At 38.4% G+C, this 18,843-nt stretch overlaps 1 protein-coding gene across 1 annotated transcript in view; it reads right to left on the reverse strand.

The window, feature by feature from the left end:
* Positions 1 to 13,201: 13,201 nt before the first annotated feature.
* ADAMTS15 (ADAM metallopeptidase with thrombospondin type 1 motif 15) overlaps positions 13,202 to 18,843 on the reverse strand; it is a 37,448-nt gene continuing 31,806 nt past the window's right edge. Inside the window, exon 8 of the mRNA XM_074216289.1 lies at positions 13,202 to 18,843. Coding sequence (XP_074072390.1) covers positions 18,069 to 18,843 — 775 coding nt within the window. The 3' untranslated portion in view covers positions 13,202 to 18,068.

Raw genomic sequence — 18,843 nt, forward strand, 5'->3', positions numbered from 1 at the left:
ATTTAGAAAATCAAGATTCAAAAACAAAAAAAAATCTCAACATCCTAGATGAAAGATTGATCTAATGAAGGAACAAGACCAGCCTATTGAATTCACTGATATAGAGAATTTACAGGAAAGGAAACTCCTTCTACCAGTGCAGGGCAGCTCCATCTTAGAGCATTAGAGAAGTGAGAGGCTTAGTGACTTGCTCAGAATCCTACAATCAGGGTGTGTCAGAGGACAGACATGAACTTAGATCTTCCTGACTCCAAGGTCAACTTTCTAGCCACTGAAGGACACTTTTGGATATAAAATAGAACAGATAAATAAAAGGCCTCCATTTGTATTTGAAATAGTTGCATAAACAAAAAAATGGCTAGAGCTCAACTAGAATAAAAATTGTAGGAAAAAAATTGGAAACTCAAAATAAGTCATAAATAAAGTTGAAAAGAGACACAGTTCAATTCAATTTAAGAAAAAAAAATAAATTCCCTAATAACCAGAGCTGACCAAAATTAGAAAGGGTTGCCTTGAAATCCTTGAAAGGTAGTATATTCACCCTCCCTAGACATCTTTTTCAATCAAAGGTCAGTTGTCAAGATATTTATATATGAATAGATCAGAAGTTCCTCTTTTGCCACCACTCTGAGATTTAATAACACATTCTAAACAAACTGATTCTCAATTTTATCCTCACTCTCCTACTCTATTTGAACCTTGACAATAGTCTTTCCTCAATCCAGTTTACTTGTCAATTCAATTCAACAAGCTTTTTTAAAGGTTTACTCCGGACAAAGCACTGGGTTAGAAACTAAGGGTACAAAAATGAAAATGAAAGCGCATATGCATAAATAAAAATGTATAAAAAGTAAATACAAAATAATTTAGAGTTGGCTTCATTCCATCAGATAAAGGGGTTCACATTTCACAAATGGTTCATCAAGGGTAGCTTCCATCAAACTTACTTGTAAGTGTGTCATATTCTTTCTGTTAGACTTTTGAGTTCAGAACTCAATTCCTTTTTGAAAAAATCTTTGTATCACCAATACTAAGCCTTTCACAAAATAGACCTTTAATAACAGCTATTGTTAGTTGAATGACAAAAAAAACAGCATTGTGCTCCCCAACATAGCTCTGTCCTGGTTTGGCTCCCATCCTTCATATACCCCTAAACTTGAATTGTCCTTCCTGTTTCATTTCATTTTTATTGAGAATCTTGATAAATTGATAAATTTGATAAATTGATAAATCCAAAGAGATCATTTGGGTCTCATGTACAGATGAGTGTCTTCCTACTGGGCACTCGAGGCTCTGTATTTAGAAATGTTATCATAAGATTGTTCACAAAGCAGATACAAAGAGCTTGGGTATTCTTACATATTCAGTTTAAATTATCTAACTCTGGCAGGCAGATAAGTGGTACAGAGTGGTTTAGAGCACTGGACTTAAAATCAAAAAAAACTCATTTTCATGAGTTCAAATCCCAGACTACTATGTGACTTTGGACAAGTCACTTTAACCCAGTTTGCCTCAGTTCCTTATCTCTAAAGTGAGCTGGAGAAAGAAATGGCAAACTACTCCAGTATCTTTGTCAAGAAACCTTCAAAACTGGGGCAGCTAGGTGGTGCAGGGGATAGAGCACCCACCCTAGAGTCAGGAGGACCTGAGTTCAAATCCAGCCTCAGACACTTAACAATTACATAGCTCTGTGGCCTTGGGCAGGTCACTTAACCCAATTGCCTTGCAAAAACCAAAAAGAAAAAAAAAAGAAAAGAAAACACCAAAATGGAATAATAGAGACTTGGACATGACTGAACAGTAACACTATATCTTTAGTTCTTTCCCTGCACCAACTTGACCTCCTTGTTCCTCATTTACAGAGCTCTCTGTTCTGTTTTTCAAATCATAGCTGACCTTCTTTACAGAAACAAAGCTAAAATAAGTAAATAAATAAAATCAGCCTGTTGCTCAGAGATGGAAGAAAACTGAGAATCCTTGCCTGGATTCTTTTCTGTCTTTAATTTCTACTTGGGAACGGTCATCTTCTGGTTTCATTAAGCAAGGCCTCTAAACATGTAGAGGCCAAATTGCCTGGAAAGTGATGTTATCCTAACAATTTGCTTGTTATCATTGCTAAAATCCCTCCAGGAATATTTCTTGGTAGAGAAATGCAATGGCACAGCATCAGTGGAAAGTTTTCCAGAGCTGGTTTCAAGTAGTTTAAAGGGGAAAGGATCTTCACTAATACAGAAACCTGTTACTTATGTAGATCATTTAAGAATACTTGTTTGTTTTATTTTTACCTCACTACCACAATACAAAATATTACTCTCATTATATCACTCCCCTATTCTAAAATCTTCAATGGATTCCAACTGTCTTCAAAATGAAGTCAAAATTTATCACATGGTTTTCAAAGTCTTCCACAGTCTAGTTTCACAAATCATTCAGCTTTTCTGTCCCATGACTCCCAAAAGCAAACCTTCCAGAAGTTCATCACAAACTATGTTCATTTTATTCATACAAATTAATACTATTTCCCATCCCATACTTGACGTCTATAATTAGTGAATGCCCTGACCTCTCACTTTTCATTCTTCAAGGTATGGTTTGTCCTACTTCTTCCCTGAAATTCTCTCTGACTTCATTAATACTTGTTCTGCCCATCTCTAAATTTTTACTACATTGCTTCTACCACTCATTTTGTCACTTAATTATGTCTTGTATTGTTATCCATCAAGTAGCTCCTGAATATATAGACTATTTCTTAAAATGGAATATCATATCCACAAGAGCAGGATCTATACCTTATATTTCTTATGGAGTCTTACATCCTCACACTCAGAGAAAACATTAAAATTAATTGAAAATACTAATCAGCAATTTAATATGCATATATGTAATATATGTATGACATATCACATGCTCATGTACATGCTTTGAATATAAGTTCCTTAAAGGTTCTGATTATATATGTTATATTTTATCTCTGTATCAATGAGCATAGTGCCATATAAATAGTAGGAACTTAAAAGTTTATTGAATTGTCTAGTGTTTGGAATGGAGTAGTTGTTAAAACTGAGACTGAATTAATGATAGCTGTTCACATGTTCAAAGAAAAGATACCCTCTCAAATGACTTGAAGCCTAAAGTCAATCTTACTTCACTCAAAAAAAAAAAAAAAATCAGACTCCGGGCCTCAAGATTTTTGATACAATGAGAATGCAGTGGTTCAGGGCACCACTGGGGGTCAGTGCAGAGCTCCAAAATAGTTTGGATTTCACCAATGCCTTACCCATAAGGGTCCCAATATCTAATCATAGGACATAAAGTTGGGAGGAACTTTGAAAATCATCTGGTCAATCCCTTATTTTTATATAGGGAAACTCAAACCAGGGATGTTAAATGTTAAGATGTTAAATTACTTACCCATCATATTTTACCCATGAGTAGATAGCAGGGATGGAATTCAAACCTAAGTCATCTGACTCTAAACTCAGTATTATTTCTTCTATGAAACCTGCTTCTAGCAGTTCAGTTGAATTTGACTCAATTAACATTATCTAACATCTACTGTGAACAGATTATTATAGTAGATACTGGAAAACAAAATTTAGATAAGATGAAGACCCTGTCCTCATGGAGCTTACAGTCTAGTTACTATGATACATGAAAAATTAATCAGAAGAGGCAGCTAGGTGGCGCAGTGGATGGAGCACCAGCCCTGGAGTCAGGAGTGGCTGAGTTCAAATCTGACCTCAGTTACTTAATAATTACCCAGCTGTGTGACCTTGGGCAAGTCACTTGGCCCCATTGCCTTGCAAAAAACTAAATAAACAAACAAACAAATAAATAAGCAAACAAATAAATAGATGAATGAATGAATGAATGAAAAATAAATAATGAATGAATGAATAAAATGAATTAATGAATGAATAGATGAATAAATAAATAAAAATGAATCAGAAGGGTGTAGAACAAAATGCTTTGTAGGTCGAAGTACTTTGAATACTTAGGTTCCCATTTTAACTTAAGAATCACCAGAGACAACACCCAAGTCACATATTGAATTTCCTGAGATATTTTCAGAACTCACTCTCCAACCAGAGATTGAGTATGGAAGGATAAATTAAAAAGGTAAACTTCTCAGGGAGAATTAAAGGGTTTGGAAGTCACCAAGTCACAAATTTGGACTAATTCCTGTCTGAGGTAGGACTGCAAATGATCTTGGTAATCGGGATTGAAAAACAGAGTTTAGGGGCAGCTAGGTGGTGCAGTGGATAGAGCACTGGCCCTGGAGACAAAAGTAACATCCGGCCTCAGACACTTAAGAATTACCTAACTGTGTGGCCTTGGGCAAGCCACTTAACCCTATTGCCTTGCAAAAAAAAAAAAAAAAAAAGCAGAGTTTATTGAATCAATCAGAGTTGGACCTGATATCTAATCCAACTCTGCTTCTCATTTCGTATGAGCTTGAACACCTGACATAGTAAATAGAGTGGAGACTTTTGGTCAAAAAACCTGAATGTTTGGGGCGGCTAGGTGGCGTAGTGGATAAAGCACTGGCCCTGGAGTCAGGAGTACCTGGGTTCAAATCCATTCTCAGACACTTAATAATTACCTAGCTGTGTGGTCTTGGGCAAGCCACTTAACCCCATTGCCTAGCAAAAATCTAAAAAAAAAAAAAACCAGAATGTCTACCGCAAGCATGTAAAGACTTCTGGCAGAATGGACAGAAAAGAACAAAATTGTTCCAATGGCCATAAAGTTGACTGAAACAGATGGTGTCAAGCACTTAGAGTTTGGTCAGACATCAAAGATACCTAAGTAATCTACTGCATTCTGGGTCATCACTAGTTGATTTGCATCCTGCCACTGGACTTTAATGACTCTGGAAGTGAAGGTGAAGCAAATGACTTTGTGCAATGCTGTCTTACTTAAATCCAATTCACACAAAGTCAAGGAATCATCCTGTGATGTTACTGGTCCAACCTCAAGGAGCTTTATCAGGTCACTATTGGGTATGCGCTACCACTTCAAGGTATTACATGGAGGAAGACACTTACAAATTGGAAAAATGATCTATATGACTCTCCAATTCTAATATACAATTTTGAGACCCTGGATATCATAATTCCAACTCCTTCATTTTATAATAAAGAAATCGAATTCTAGGTCTAGAATACCGATCCTTTGTCTTCCAGTTCTCACTTTCCATTTCACCACAATGCTTCTAGTCCTTCCTGGAGACCTTAGCTCTACGCAGAATTGTATATAAGTGTGAAGAGCTAGAAGGAGAATAGCAAAATTGTTATAGAGTCATTGGTTTCATAAAATACTTTATTGATATAGTACAATGACAAAAATATGACATGGTGACCAAAAAACTAATGGAGTTGGGGTCTGAAGCTGCATTGATAAGAATATCCCATTTGTCACATCACCTCTAGAGTGTTATATTCAATTCAGAGTGACCCATTTGAGGAATAACCTTGAAAAGCTGCAGCCTTCCAGAGGAGAATGGCTAGGATTGGTGAGAGGATTGTAGAACAAGCCATATGAAGACCATTTGAAGCAACTGGGTCTACCCTAGAGAACAGTAGATTAAGTAGGGAAATGATAGTGTTTCCTTGTATGGGAAGGCCACTCAAATGGAAGAGTTATTCTGCTTTTCTCCAGAAGGCAAAGCTAGAAGCAGCAGATGGAATTTGTAGAAAGTCAGATTTCAACTCAATATAATAAAAAAAAATTCTCTAATAATTAGAGGCATACAAAAGTGGAACAAACTGCCTCGAGGGCTAGTGGTTTTTCTGTCACTGGAAGTCTTCAATGAGAGAAGAGATGAATATTTGTAACATTCTCAACTCTAGATTTGTGTGAATTATTGGTTTGAATGGAGGTTAATTTTGGAAATAAGTGTGCCTCAGTTGGCTTACGTTCCCATTCCAGTTCCCTTTGAAACTATTAAAATCATCTGTACTCAGTTTGCACCTTACTAGGAGACCAGAAAAGGAACATGCATTTTTAAACTTAACAAATATTTAATTCCCTTCACATGACATTCCTTCCTCCTCTGCTGCATCCCTTGCCTGAAAATCTCTCTCTCCTCACCACAAGATTCCTTTGAGTCTCTACTCAAGCTCCACTTTCTATGTAATCATTTGCAACTAATGCAAAAATTTCTATGGGAGACCTTTCCTGATTACTCCAACTCCTAACACTTCTTTCAATAGAAATTACTTTGTATTTAATTATCTAAATATATATTGTAGCCCTCTGGTATAGTATAAACTCCCAGAGGACAGAGACTGGTTTGTTTGGTTTTTTTTTTTATTTTGTTTTTAAAGTGCCTAAGCTACATACATGCTGTGTGTGTATGTGTGTGAGTATACTCTGAAGCACCTAGTACAACATATTATTATGTGGTCACACATAATAAATGTCTAATAAATGCTTGTTATTGTTATTGTTAACACGTACAATGTTATAAAGTCATACTCATCCCAATTCTCACTAGAGTCTCTTGGGAAAACACCATCTCCCAGAGTCCTACTTCTAAAATGAAGAAAGAACTCCTTAATATCAACAGAATATGTGCATTGAGACTTCACTGCAGACATCCTAGAACTTGAAAATTGCTATAGCCACCTGAAAGACTCATGCTCTCAAGTGGTGAAAAGTCTGGCACTTTTGTTTGTAAGTGAACTGTGTCTAAGCAGCTCTATTCATGAAGCAATTGTTTTCCTGCAATTGGAACATTCCTTGACTTATCACCCCTCCACAGGCTAAATATTTCATCTCCTTGCTCCATGGGGGTCGCAAAAATATGTCAGAATTCATAGACTTCCTGGACAATATTGCTGTATATCCCTAAAGGATTGTAAATTTTCCTTTCTTCTCTCATCCTAGTCAGATTTGGTTGCCTTCCTGATATAGGTTGTATCCCAGTGTCTAAGGCAATGTATCCCTAAAAAAAAAATCATCCTGAAAATTTCAATTGGATTTGTCCTTAAGGCCCAGAGCCTCAGGTAATAAACCAAGAATCTGGGCCTATTACACCATTTATTGGGGATGTTGAAAAGAGAATTCCTGTTTATGTATGAATTAGACTAGATAAGCTCTAATGTCTCTTCTAATAGAAATTTTATGATTCTGTGCTAAATCAGTCTTGTGTTTGTCTGGTTTCCTATAAGGCTTCCTGTACTTTTTAACTTTTTTCCAGGACAGTGTCAATAAAATAAAAGTGATCTGTTCCTTTGAAAACTCTGTCTTGTATAATGGTTTGGCAACATGGGGATTTCCCTGTGCCCTTTGTGAAGGTCTATTAATTCTGATACAGTATATATTCAAGAGAACTTCATTTTCTCTGCCCGTCTTCCAACATGCTCCTCCAGTCAAGCCCAGTAAATTAATGCTTCGGATCCATTATGAATAACATGTGTTGTTGAAGCACATAGAGACATAATACCCAGTAACCCAGTGATGCTGTCCCTGGAGTTAATATAACTTTGTTTAACATATGTTTCTGCTATTCCTATCCTGAGATATGTGCATTGAAATATAATATATACATTGCATATATGACTGAAAGATACAGGGGGTATATTAAAAAAATAAACCTCTTTATATGACCTATGCTGAAATATATTTTAAATATCATGTAGCTGCTTTCACATTAATGTCTATGGATAATCTTTCTATCTTCTCTCACTACTCTTAGTTTGTTTTTAGGCTCCCTTGCCCTTTGCTATTGTAGCTTCTTGGTTCCAAGATAGGCATAAAGTGCTCAGTTTGGAGTTTGAGGAGGGGAATAAGATAATATATTTATTGACAGGATTTGAAGAGTTTGGAGAATCAGCCAAGAGGACAGAAAGCATTAACCGAAAAATCAGTAGCAACCAGTATATTCTCCTGATTTTAAGCTCCAGTTCCCCCAGTGAAAGAATGCTTGAAAAAAAGATTAATGTTGAAAGTATTGATATCTAATCTGTACTACCACAAATGTTCAGCCCTACCTTGGATTTCTTTACATTAGAGGAACATTAACATGATTGTAAAGTATTTCTCACAGCTATACCTCCAACCCACCATCAACAATCTCTTTCCAATCCTTTTATAATTTTAATATTGAGATTGCATCCCACTATGGAATAAGCAAGTCTAATATATGCCAACAATATTAAATGACAATCAAAAAAGTACCAGAGGAAAGAACACTGATTCTAGAGTGAGAGGACATGAGTTTCAATCCCACCTTTGAAGTTTAGTATCTATATGATTTCAGGTGTTTGTCTATGAGGTGTCTTCCATCTCTAGATCTATGGTCCTATGATCTTTTGCTACATTAAAAGAATAGTGTCAAGGGTCTAAAACTGTGCATACTTTTTGATCTAGCAATCCTGCCACTAGATCTGTATCTCAAAGAGTCAAAAAAGGGAAAAGGGCCTATTTGTACAAAATATTCATAGCAGCTCTTTTTTTAAGGTGGCAAAGAATTGGAAATTAATGGGATACTAATCAACTGGAGAATGACTGAACAAGTCGTGATATAAGATTGCAATGGAATACTATTATACTCTAAGAAATGAAGACTTACTGAACTAATGCAAAATGAAGTGATTAGAACCAGAACACTGTACATAGTAGCAACAATATTGTACAAGAATCAACTGTAGATGACTTAACTATTCCCAGGAATTCAATGATCCAAGACAATTCCAAAGAACTACTGATAAAAAAAAATGCTATTCATCCCCAGAGAGAGAGAACTGATGGAAACTGCAAACTAAAGCATAGTCTTTTTCACTTTATTTTCTTCATGAGGGTTTTTTTGGTCTAGGTTTTCTTTCCCAACATGACTAATATAAAAATAGGCTTTGCATGATTACACATATATCAAATTGTTTACCTTCTCAGGGAGGCGGGAAGGTAGATAAGAAGAGAATTTGGAACTCAACATTTTTAAAAAGAATGCTAAAAATTATTTTTATATTTAATTAGGTAAAAATATAAAATAGTATAAATAAATAAGTAAAAGAATAGTATCCAGGATTGTAAGGAGTATGTCCTATTTTACTTGGCCTTATCAGATTTCATAAGGAAAAGTTTTTATTTTGGAAGGCTATCAATAAACTGGAGCATATCTGAAGGAGGGCAACCAAAATAATGAAGGACAATACCATATGACACTCACTTGTAGGAACTAAAAATATTTAGCCTAGAGAAGAAAGGATTTGAGATAGGAAAAAGAAACAGGTGGAGAGACAAGTATTTGAAGGGAAAATATGAAAAAGAAGGCCTAGACTGGTTCTACTTAGCCAACAAAGGCAGACCTTAGAACAATGAGTAGAAGTTGCAAATTTTGTCCTATTGTCAGAAAAAACTTTTCTATTTAGTAGTACATGAAAGTGAAATGGGTTCACCTTGGAGGTGTTCAGAGAGGCTGAATGATTTGTTGTCAGGTATGTTGTGGAGGAAATTATTGTCCTGGTAATGGCTGAAGCTCCTTAGACTGTAAGCTCCTTGAGAGCTGGTACTGCCTTTTGAATTTTTATTCCCCTAGCACTTAGTACAATGTTGGGCAAATAACAGATACTTAATAAATATTTATTAACCAGCTAATGGACTGATTTCTACCATCTCTGAATCTTTGATTGTTCTTTAAAATCCCTGTATGCAGGACTAGAATTTTAGAATTTTCAATTAATTGTTTAAGAATAAAAAATAAGGTATAATATTAATGATAATAATAAAGGTTTAATAATATTTTACCTTCTTTTTGAGCTTTTTGAGCTTTCCTTCCACCCTAATCATATCTATGTGGTAGTTGGTCACTTTGGGGCTTTGAATGTCATTCCCAAGGTTCTTATTGCCAAAAGGCAATACACCAAGAGTGAACAGATTTCCTATTAAGGACAGATTCAGGCAAAAATTAGTTGTTTTCTGTCAATAGAAGGTGGATGAGATATCTAAGAAAAAGGGAACATCTCCTCTGAAATAGCCAAATAAACTTTCATAGCAGTCCAGGAACTGACAATAACAATGCTAGTCTTTCCCAGGAACATAGATTCTACTTCCCTCTAGTTTGGAAAGGAAGGGAAGAGGGAGGGTGTGGGAGAGGAAAAAATAAAATAAACAGAGTGTAGCAGAGAACCGAAGAAAATCTACAAAGAAACAAAGAAAAGATGGACAATTTTGAGCACAATGTGAGTATTAATTATATAGGTTTTCTTGAATAAAATTTATTGCTTTATGTTATGGATCTTCTCATGTTTTGCTGTGCACATTTTTTTTCTTATTTTGCATTTTAAAAAAGAAAAATAAAGATACCTATCATTAAAAAATTATAAATCTTTATTTCATATAGCTCGCTTTTCTTTTTAAGTAACAAGCTGTCCTGCTTGTCTGTGGATCTTTTGACCTTCCTTCTGTTCTCTTGTGTGCATTTTTTGAAATGTTTCTTTAGGACCCTATATATGTCATCCCCAACTTTGGGTATATTCAGTTGTTGTCCAACCACATGGAAAAAATACAAGAAAACTTTCCATGTAATTGACAACTCAATGGAAATTTGGAATGAACGTGTACTAGATCTCCCCTCCTTCCCATTTCAGACCTTGTGCAGAAATCCACTGACTACTTCCAATCAACACAGTTACCAAGGGGTTTGTACTGTATAATGACAAAAAATTCTTTTAATTGCCTGCTACATCAGAAATTGGTGGATAGGATAAAGGCATAATCCCAACTCTCAGCCCTCTTTTTCCTTGGTGGATTTTGAATGAGGAAGAAGATGGCTACTTTCTTCACCTACCCTGCCATCAATTGTCACTGAACAAATGACATTTCTATTTCTTTTGTCTTTATTCTTTCCAGGTGTTAGGCAAACTACATACCCAGGAAAGAGAATGTCCAGGTGATCAGATACTTATCAAGACTCTCAGAGATGTCTTACAGACAAAGAGAGCTGATAGTAGCAGCAGCAGCCCAACAGTGGGTCAGTTAGCCTAGATACCTAGTCCTGGAAGGAGTCTACCTAGATGAGCAAAAAAGTTTACTCATCACCTATACTACCCACTCCCCAAATAGATCATGGCAGGAACTCTTACTCCAAGAGTTGAGGGAGACCAAGGGAGTGTTACACTTAAACAACAATCTTTTCCTTCTTTTCCTTTCCTTGTTTTCCTTTGCAACCTTATGATTAGCTCACCTTTTGTCTTTCTCATCTTCCAAGTTGGGGGGCGGGGAGGAAAATTAAAGCCCTTTTAACAAATATGCATGGTTTAAAATTTTTTCCATGTTGGTTATGTCTGCAAATATATCACATTTTGCATTTTAAGTCCATCATCAGACATCAGGTAGGTAAAATACTTGATCATTGAACTTATGGAATCATGTGATGGAATCAGTCCATCACATTGATAGGAGTACTTAAGTCTTTTATGGTTGTTTTTCTTCATAGTGTTATTCCTATTGTTTAAATTGTTCTTCTGGTTTTGTTAACCTTGTTCTTCATCAGTTTATCCCAAGTCTTTGGGGCAAATCATTTCACAATATTGGGCTCTAGTTTCCTTCTCTGAAAAATAGGGAGACTGAACTAAGTCATCTCTAAAGCCTCTTCTAGTTCGAAATCCTAAGAGATAGGCTAATTTTTCCCATTTCTTATGATGGAAATTTCCAGTGAAATCCATCCCTGCTCTCTTGCTCAGGCTTCCAACAGTTAAATATATAGAGCAGGCAGAAGCTCTATAAGATCTTTCATCTTCATCTTCTCTGCTCCCTTAAATGTAGATTTCCTTCCTGAAAGTCATCATTACATGTAGTCAAATAAATAGTCCAGTTGTGTTGTCATTAGTTACTTAGTCTACCCTCCTCTACACCAAAAACTTAGTCCTACACCACCATCCCTCATAGTTAACTGGACAGGTGGCCCATGATCTTTAAGAGATTCTGTACTTTCCCAGAAGAAAAGGAAGTAAGAATGACCTGAGTTTCAAGAAAGTGCCATCAATGAGTTCTTCTCAACCTAATAGAGTTGTTCATTGGGACTACATTGTCCCTACTCTACCCAGATGTGTAATGACTTTGTTTGCAAGGATACTTCCTGACTGTCTCCTACTTTAATTTCCTCTCAAGCTGTGCTCTTTTGGAGACAAATAGATCTGTTTGTTCCTTGGAATTTCCTTCAAAGCCAGGAACTCTTATCTCCTTCAGCATTATGATCTGCATTAGGAATGTGGTTTGCAAATCAAACCAGAAGAGACAGAGACCTCAAAAACTGAAATGGAAGTATTTCCTGAACAGAGAGGGGAGGAGGAAAGGGGCAACAGAAGTCATCTGATTGTCTTGAGTGGGAGAGGATGGATGGATGACTGTTGGGTTACTGGCACTCGACTGGGTTTACAACATAATTTGATTCTCTTGCAGTCACATGCTTTAGAAAGTTAGGAGAGCTTATTTGAGACTATCATTTGCTGCCATTGGTTCATGGGTGAGTCTACAAAGAGGTCAAAAGGAAGATGATTTGCTCTTCTAGGATTTGCTGATGGAACCTGAAGCACTGTGGCTGACTCATTCAGCAAGAGCTGGAGAGGAGCCAACCAGAAATGGAGAGACTATTCAGGGTCACACACATTGCAGATTGGCGTGCCAACTCAGCCTGCTGAGTATGTTGCCAGGACTTGACTTGGCCACGGAAGCACTATCGAGGGAGGGAAAAAAATTTTTTTTTTTTTGCAATCACCAAATCTACTTCTCTCCTGGGGCAAAGAAAGCGTCCCCCACTGGAATATGGATTACAAAGCAAATTGTTCCTGCCTCTCTACAAGATCCAGCCATGATTAGGAAACTTCTTCTGGAGAACTTTCAAAACAAGGCTTTCTCATCTGTTTGGGATGGTCTGACTATGATCCTGCCTGGAGGCATGGAGATGATCTACTCAAAAACCTCAAGGTCTCTTTCCAGGTCTAGGATTATCAAGTTACTATGGTGATATTTTTCAAAGCACCCTTCCCCCCAAAACAAAATCAAGAATGACAAAAGCTATTCCTTTGGCAAAAACTAAATAACAAATTATTAACAACTTAATCATTAAATGTTGTTAATATTTAATAAAATAAAATTATATTTTATATAACATTAAATCATTAATTTTACATAATTAACATATGTAACATTAATTAGGTATGTTAATAACAACTAACATACATAGTACTCTAAGTTTACAAGCCACTCTACAGTCTATCTTATTTCAACTTCACAACTCTGTGAGGTAGATAGATGCTTCTTATCCTCATTTAACAGACAAGGAAACAAACTACAAATTAAGTCACTTACCTATTAAGTCTTACCTATTAAATGTCTGGGAGGGTATTCCAGCTCAAGTTTTCATTACCCTGAGTTTCGCACACTCTGTGATATCACCTAGTTGCCCAAGTAAATGATCAGAGCAGCACATATAGCCAACAAGCCCACAGTATTGCAACTACATCAAGGTAGGACCTTAAAGCATCTGTCTTCTAAGGCTCCTTCTTTTAAAAGATCAAAGAAACCCTTCTCTCTTACATCTGATGGTTAGGAAATAAGAAAATGAGCCTAAGCCTTCAGATTCTGGGGGTTTAGTAACAGGAGTTAGAACTCAAAGTATGATTTTTAAAACAAATTACTATATTTGCCTATTGAACTTCCCATAAATGTCATCTTCAGTGACTTTATTTCAATATGAAAATGAACTTCAGTTTTCAAAGACTATGAAAAGTGTTGTTGTTGCTTATTTGCCCTTCATTCTCAAAGATGACATCAGGGATGTGATGCCATGACATGCAAATGAATTGAATTTAAGTACTACTACTAGTCTAATTATCAAAAAGGACCAGACTGACCAACAAAGTGATTGGAGGTGTGAATTGCACAATTATATTTATTATAATGAGGGGTTGGCTATGCAAAACATCCTTCACACTTGCCTCTACCATAATTACTCCACCCATGGTCTGATTGATAGGAACAGGATTATAAGAGATGGTCTGGTTGCTTCAGAAGTCTCTTGGTTTTAAATTGGTTTTGCTTCCTCCAGTATCAATGGTGCAGCATCAGCACCAGTCAAGCACCAACATATGATATCTGGCAACAGGTCCATGACACCCTCCTACTCTTTGTGGCCTAGCCTCCAAGGAGACTCAAAAGTAGGTACCTTCAACTGCTCCTGTGTGGTTTACCCATTGCCAGCAACAGCTAGGCATGGGCCCAATGCCATCCATTTTCAAGGCTGGTTGATTCAGCAGGTAAGTTGTTGCACACTCTTAGCAGATTCCGACTTCCATTTAAGTTGGGGGGTGGGGGCTGAAACTTTAGTAGCTTCTATCACAATCTCAGAGGAAGCCCTGGACAGAACCAGATTTTTTCTGCTGTCTGGAGACTTACTTAACTCAGTACAAAAGACTCATCAGTAAGTTGGCTATAGGTGATGATTTTTTTCTATCATGGCAATCCCTTAAAATAAATTAGTAATAAGATATATATATATATATATATATATATATATATACACACACACAAATGCATATGAGTATATGTGTACACAAATGTATATATACACATGTGTACATGGTTTTTATATACATGCTTTTTTCCTGAATCAAAGTTTTCTTGTTTTGTTTTTCAGTGTCACTTAGCTAACCAGTCTGAATCCAAATAAAATTTATATTTTTCTCATCCCCTCTTAATACTAATCCCTTGCCCTCTATTGATTATCACCGATCTGTCCTGCAATTTTCTTTTTTGTATATAGTTCTTTCTATGTTGTCTCCCCATTATGCTATCAGGTTCTTGAACATAGAAGCCATTTTTGCTTTCTTTGTAGCCTGGAACTTCTAGTCTAATACTTGTGGATATTTAATAAATGACTGTTTTTAAAAATTTATTGTACCAGAATTAAATGAGAGCATCAACACATTCTCTCAACTGAATGGATCCTTCATTCAGCTTTGGAAAATGTCTGATGAAGTGATAAAAATCACTGAGACTGGGCAAAGATTATAAATCCTTACAACTTTATTAGGAGTGGCCGTTCACAACTCATCAGCCAACCCCCAGGTATACACAGTATACATAGCCCAGCCAGTACCTAGGCTCTGCTGACCTTCTGCAGTACCCAGGGCGTAAACGAACCAAATTTATTTATCACACACACAAACACACACACACATACCCCCCAAAAGGGAAGAAAACAAAAACAAACTCCACAAGTGACAGTGACAAGTTCTGGCATTTTCAGGAAGCCAATCATCAGGAAGAGGAAACCACAACAGTCCCTCAGGATGCCCCCTTGCAACCTCCCTCCTTTCCCAAAGCACAAGGTCAGTAAGGTGAGTGCTAGGGTCAGGTTTCTACAGTCAGTGCACAGGAAGGATAAGGGGGACAAGACCAAGCTAAACTCAATTTCTATTTTTTCCCAAACCAATGGAAAAAAAAAAACTTGGCTTTTTTGAGGGACTCCAATTTGTCACTTAGACCTGAGATGCCTCCCCAGCCTCTTTGTCCCAACCTCCAAAAATCTGTCTCAAGTTCAACCTTTGTTCAGTCCTGGAAGACATAATTTGATTAGTGGAATGTTCATAGTCGAGGGCAACTTTTAAATAAGCTACCTTGGTCATATTATTTTTAATAAGGAAGGAAAAAAAACAACAACCAGGAAAAAAAGACTTCTGGACCTAGTTTGTGTCAGGAACAAGAAAGAATGTTCATTCTTAAAGAACTTTAAAGAACTTAAAGAACATCTTTAAGTGAGTGATAAGGATTCTTCTTCTAAGAGGCCAGTTACCCTAGAAGAGGTATCTCTATTACTCATCTACCCACATCCATGTCCCTGTCTCTTCTTCACAGCACCCACCCTTTCCCTGATTCCCAGTGAGATGCAGTAAAAATTGATTATCCTGGTCTGTCAATTGAATCTCTATCTCAACTCTTATGGTCCTTGTCTCCCCTTAAATTAAAGGTCTCCACTTTTTATCACCCAAAGGAATTCTACCTTTCAGTTCACTCCCTAAGGAGAAAAGCTAGAGGGCCATAGTTCATTTAATGGTTGACTGAATAGTTAGATGAATCAAAACCCTCTCCTTAGGAACTCCGCCTTCTTTAATTCCATTTGAGGAATACCCACACTTGAATCTGGATCTCAACATCAGTCATGGGAGACTCTATAACTTGTGCTGGAGTGACTTTATTCTGAAAGAGAATGCTCTGTAGTTATGAACTAGCCTCAATCCCTAACACTACAGTCTTCTTTCTAACCCACAGTCAACCAAGTTTCTTTAGGGTCCTGGGGCTCACAAGCATAGGTCACCTAGACCACCTAATTTGTAGACTCTGAATTTAACTGAAATGCTTTCCCTCAAGGCTATAAATGTTCTTGGGAATCCATGTCTTAGATTCAGAATAACCTAGATGGCTTCTCTGGGATCTGTCAACTCTGAAATTCTATCATAGGTGTAACTATGAGTTTCATATTAGCCCCTAAGGAAACCTATATTGGGGTTAGGGAGGTATTCTTTCTCAAAATTGGGGGCCCCTTCCCCAAAGAGACCAATTAATCTCCATGGCCCATGCAGTATGACTTTCTGAGAAGATCCCTCAGCTCTGAGTTAATACAGTCACCACTTCCTACTGTGGTGAGGAAGTGGAGGAAAGGAAAACAGGGGTACCCAGAAAGTAGAACCTGAGGTAGAAATTTACCCCATTTAGCAGGTGGGGAAACTGAGGTCCCGGGAGGCAAATAAACATACCAAAGGTCTCACAACAGTCTTGATGTCAGAGAAAGGGAAAGGCACCTCAATATTCAGCACCCTGATTTAAGCTTTCTCTGTTTCTGACTAGTGGGCTGTACCATCTCTCCTCTGAAGCATCACTGTCACCAGGGATATGAGGCTACAGTCACTTTGAGGGAGTTTGGGGTAACAGAGAAGTTGAAGTTGAATACCCTTCGTCAGCCCCTCAGGAGAGACAGGATCATTCATTCTGGGGAAACAGTACCCTTGCTGGGTGAAACCCCAGAAGAATCTGAAAGGGAAGAGATCTGGGAGATTCCAGAATTCCTATCCTGTGACAGCTGTTTCCTGTCTGGAGTTTTCACCCCCTTATGTTTTGTTATACTGGTCATTGGTTCTGTTACAGTTTCCAGGATCCCAAAGCTGAATTTTTTTTTGGTCCAATCCCTCTTCCAGGGGGATCTAGACTTTCTCAACTTCCATATTCTCAAGTTGTTCTCAACTCTAAGGACTTTTCCTCTCTACAAGGCTATAGAGGCTATTCCTCAAAAATGATTTCCCACCCTACCCTCCAACCCCAAATGAATACATTATTCTATAAACCAGGGGTTTTGCAAGAAAGGGAATGTTTTGGGGGACCATGAAGGAGAAGAGAAAGTTGGGAAATTCCCTGAAGATTACTGTGATGATTCCTCATCCCCCCATGTTGAAAATGGTTTCACCATTATGATAATCTGTTTCCCGCTTTCCCTTAGGGTCCCCTTATCCTACAAAGTTTAGAGTTTGTTGAATTTGGATTTTTGTTTTTTTCCCATTACCAGTCAGAAAAGAAAAGGAAAGTGGGTTGCAAGCACCGTGAAAACCTGCATTGTTCAGAGATGGTGCAAGAGCCCTCAGGGACCCCTGAGGGTGCCAGGCTGTCAACCTTGGCTCTTCCAGCAGCCTATGACCTCCCTTGAGGGAGTGCCACAGTTCCTGAAGTTCTTCCCTGGAGATGCCCATTCTCCAGGTCTCTTTTTAAACTGGGCTCCAATCCTTCTATGCCCAGCATGCTCCCGTCTCAGGTTCTCCCTCCTATTCCCCCCCGCACCTGGGCATTGGAGGAGCCTGGCACGAGGTAGACTGTGAGTTTAGTACCACTCTGCTCAAGTGAAGGAGGGTGAGGAGAACCTCTCACCCTTGTTCAATAGTCCTTAGCTCCTGGATGTGAGCTGGGTCCTGAGGTGATTCCCTTGGCCAGTGCCCATCATGCCAGCTGACCAGAGTGCTGATGGCCCTAATGTGAGGGTGGGGAGAGTGAGGGGGTGGCAAAAAGAGCCTAATTCAACATGGCCTCAGGGTGCAGAAATCCAACTCCTGGGGTTTCCGACGAAGGTTGCATTGATCCCTGGCCAGCAGCCGTCCCCCATAGCCTACACACCTCAGTGGTCGTCTCTTAAATCCCCGGCCACAGCTCTTGGAGCAGGGAGACCAGGCACCTGTCTCCCAAGTCGGGCAAGGCTCCCCACAGGACCTTGTCTCTGTTGGTCGCTGGACTGTATCACAGGCAGAAGCAACAAGAGGCCCTGGGGAGCCCCGGCAGTCCACCATACGTTTCTGCAGTCCACTCCCACAGGTTACAGAGCAGCTCCCCCAGCTGCCTACTACCCAGCGAGCTGAAGGTCTGTTATCTGGTTGTTCCACCTGGTTAGAAAGGCTGAGAACACTGTTGTTGAGCACAGATGATCCCCGGTTGTCCTTGCGATAGGCAGACTTGTCCTCGCGAGGTTCCTTGGGTAGGTAGAAAGAGTATCGGATGCGAGGTGGGGTCATCTTGCCAACAGAAAGTACCTCTACAGTCAAAGGCTCCTGGATGGGCCTTGATGCCTGTAACCTCTCTACTGCTGTACTGGTCCCACTGTAACGAACCAGACTGCCTTTCACCATCAGGTCCCGCTCCACAGCAGATACCACAAAGTGCCCATTGAGCAAGTACTTGCCTTGCCCATTTTTCAGGGCCAAGTAGTTGTCATCACTGATCAAGCCTTGGTAACCCCGCTGGCGGATGTCAATGCTTGAGGCACCTGCTGGAATAGCCACCACAAAGTTATAGCCATGC

The sequence above is a fragment of the Macrotis lagotis genome, chromosome 1, assembly GCF_037893015.1.
Source record: "Macrotis lagotis isolate mMagLag1 chromosome 1, bilby.v1.9.chrom.fasta, whole genome shotgun sequence".
Classification (NCBI taxonomy): Eukaryota; Metazoa; Chordata; class Mammalia; order Peramelemorphia; family Peramelidae; genus Macrotis; species Macrotis lagotis.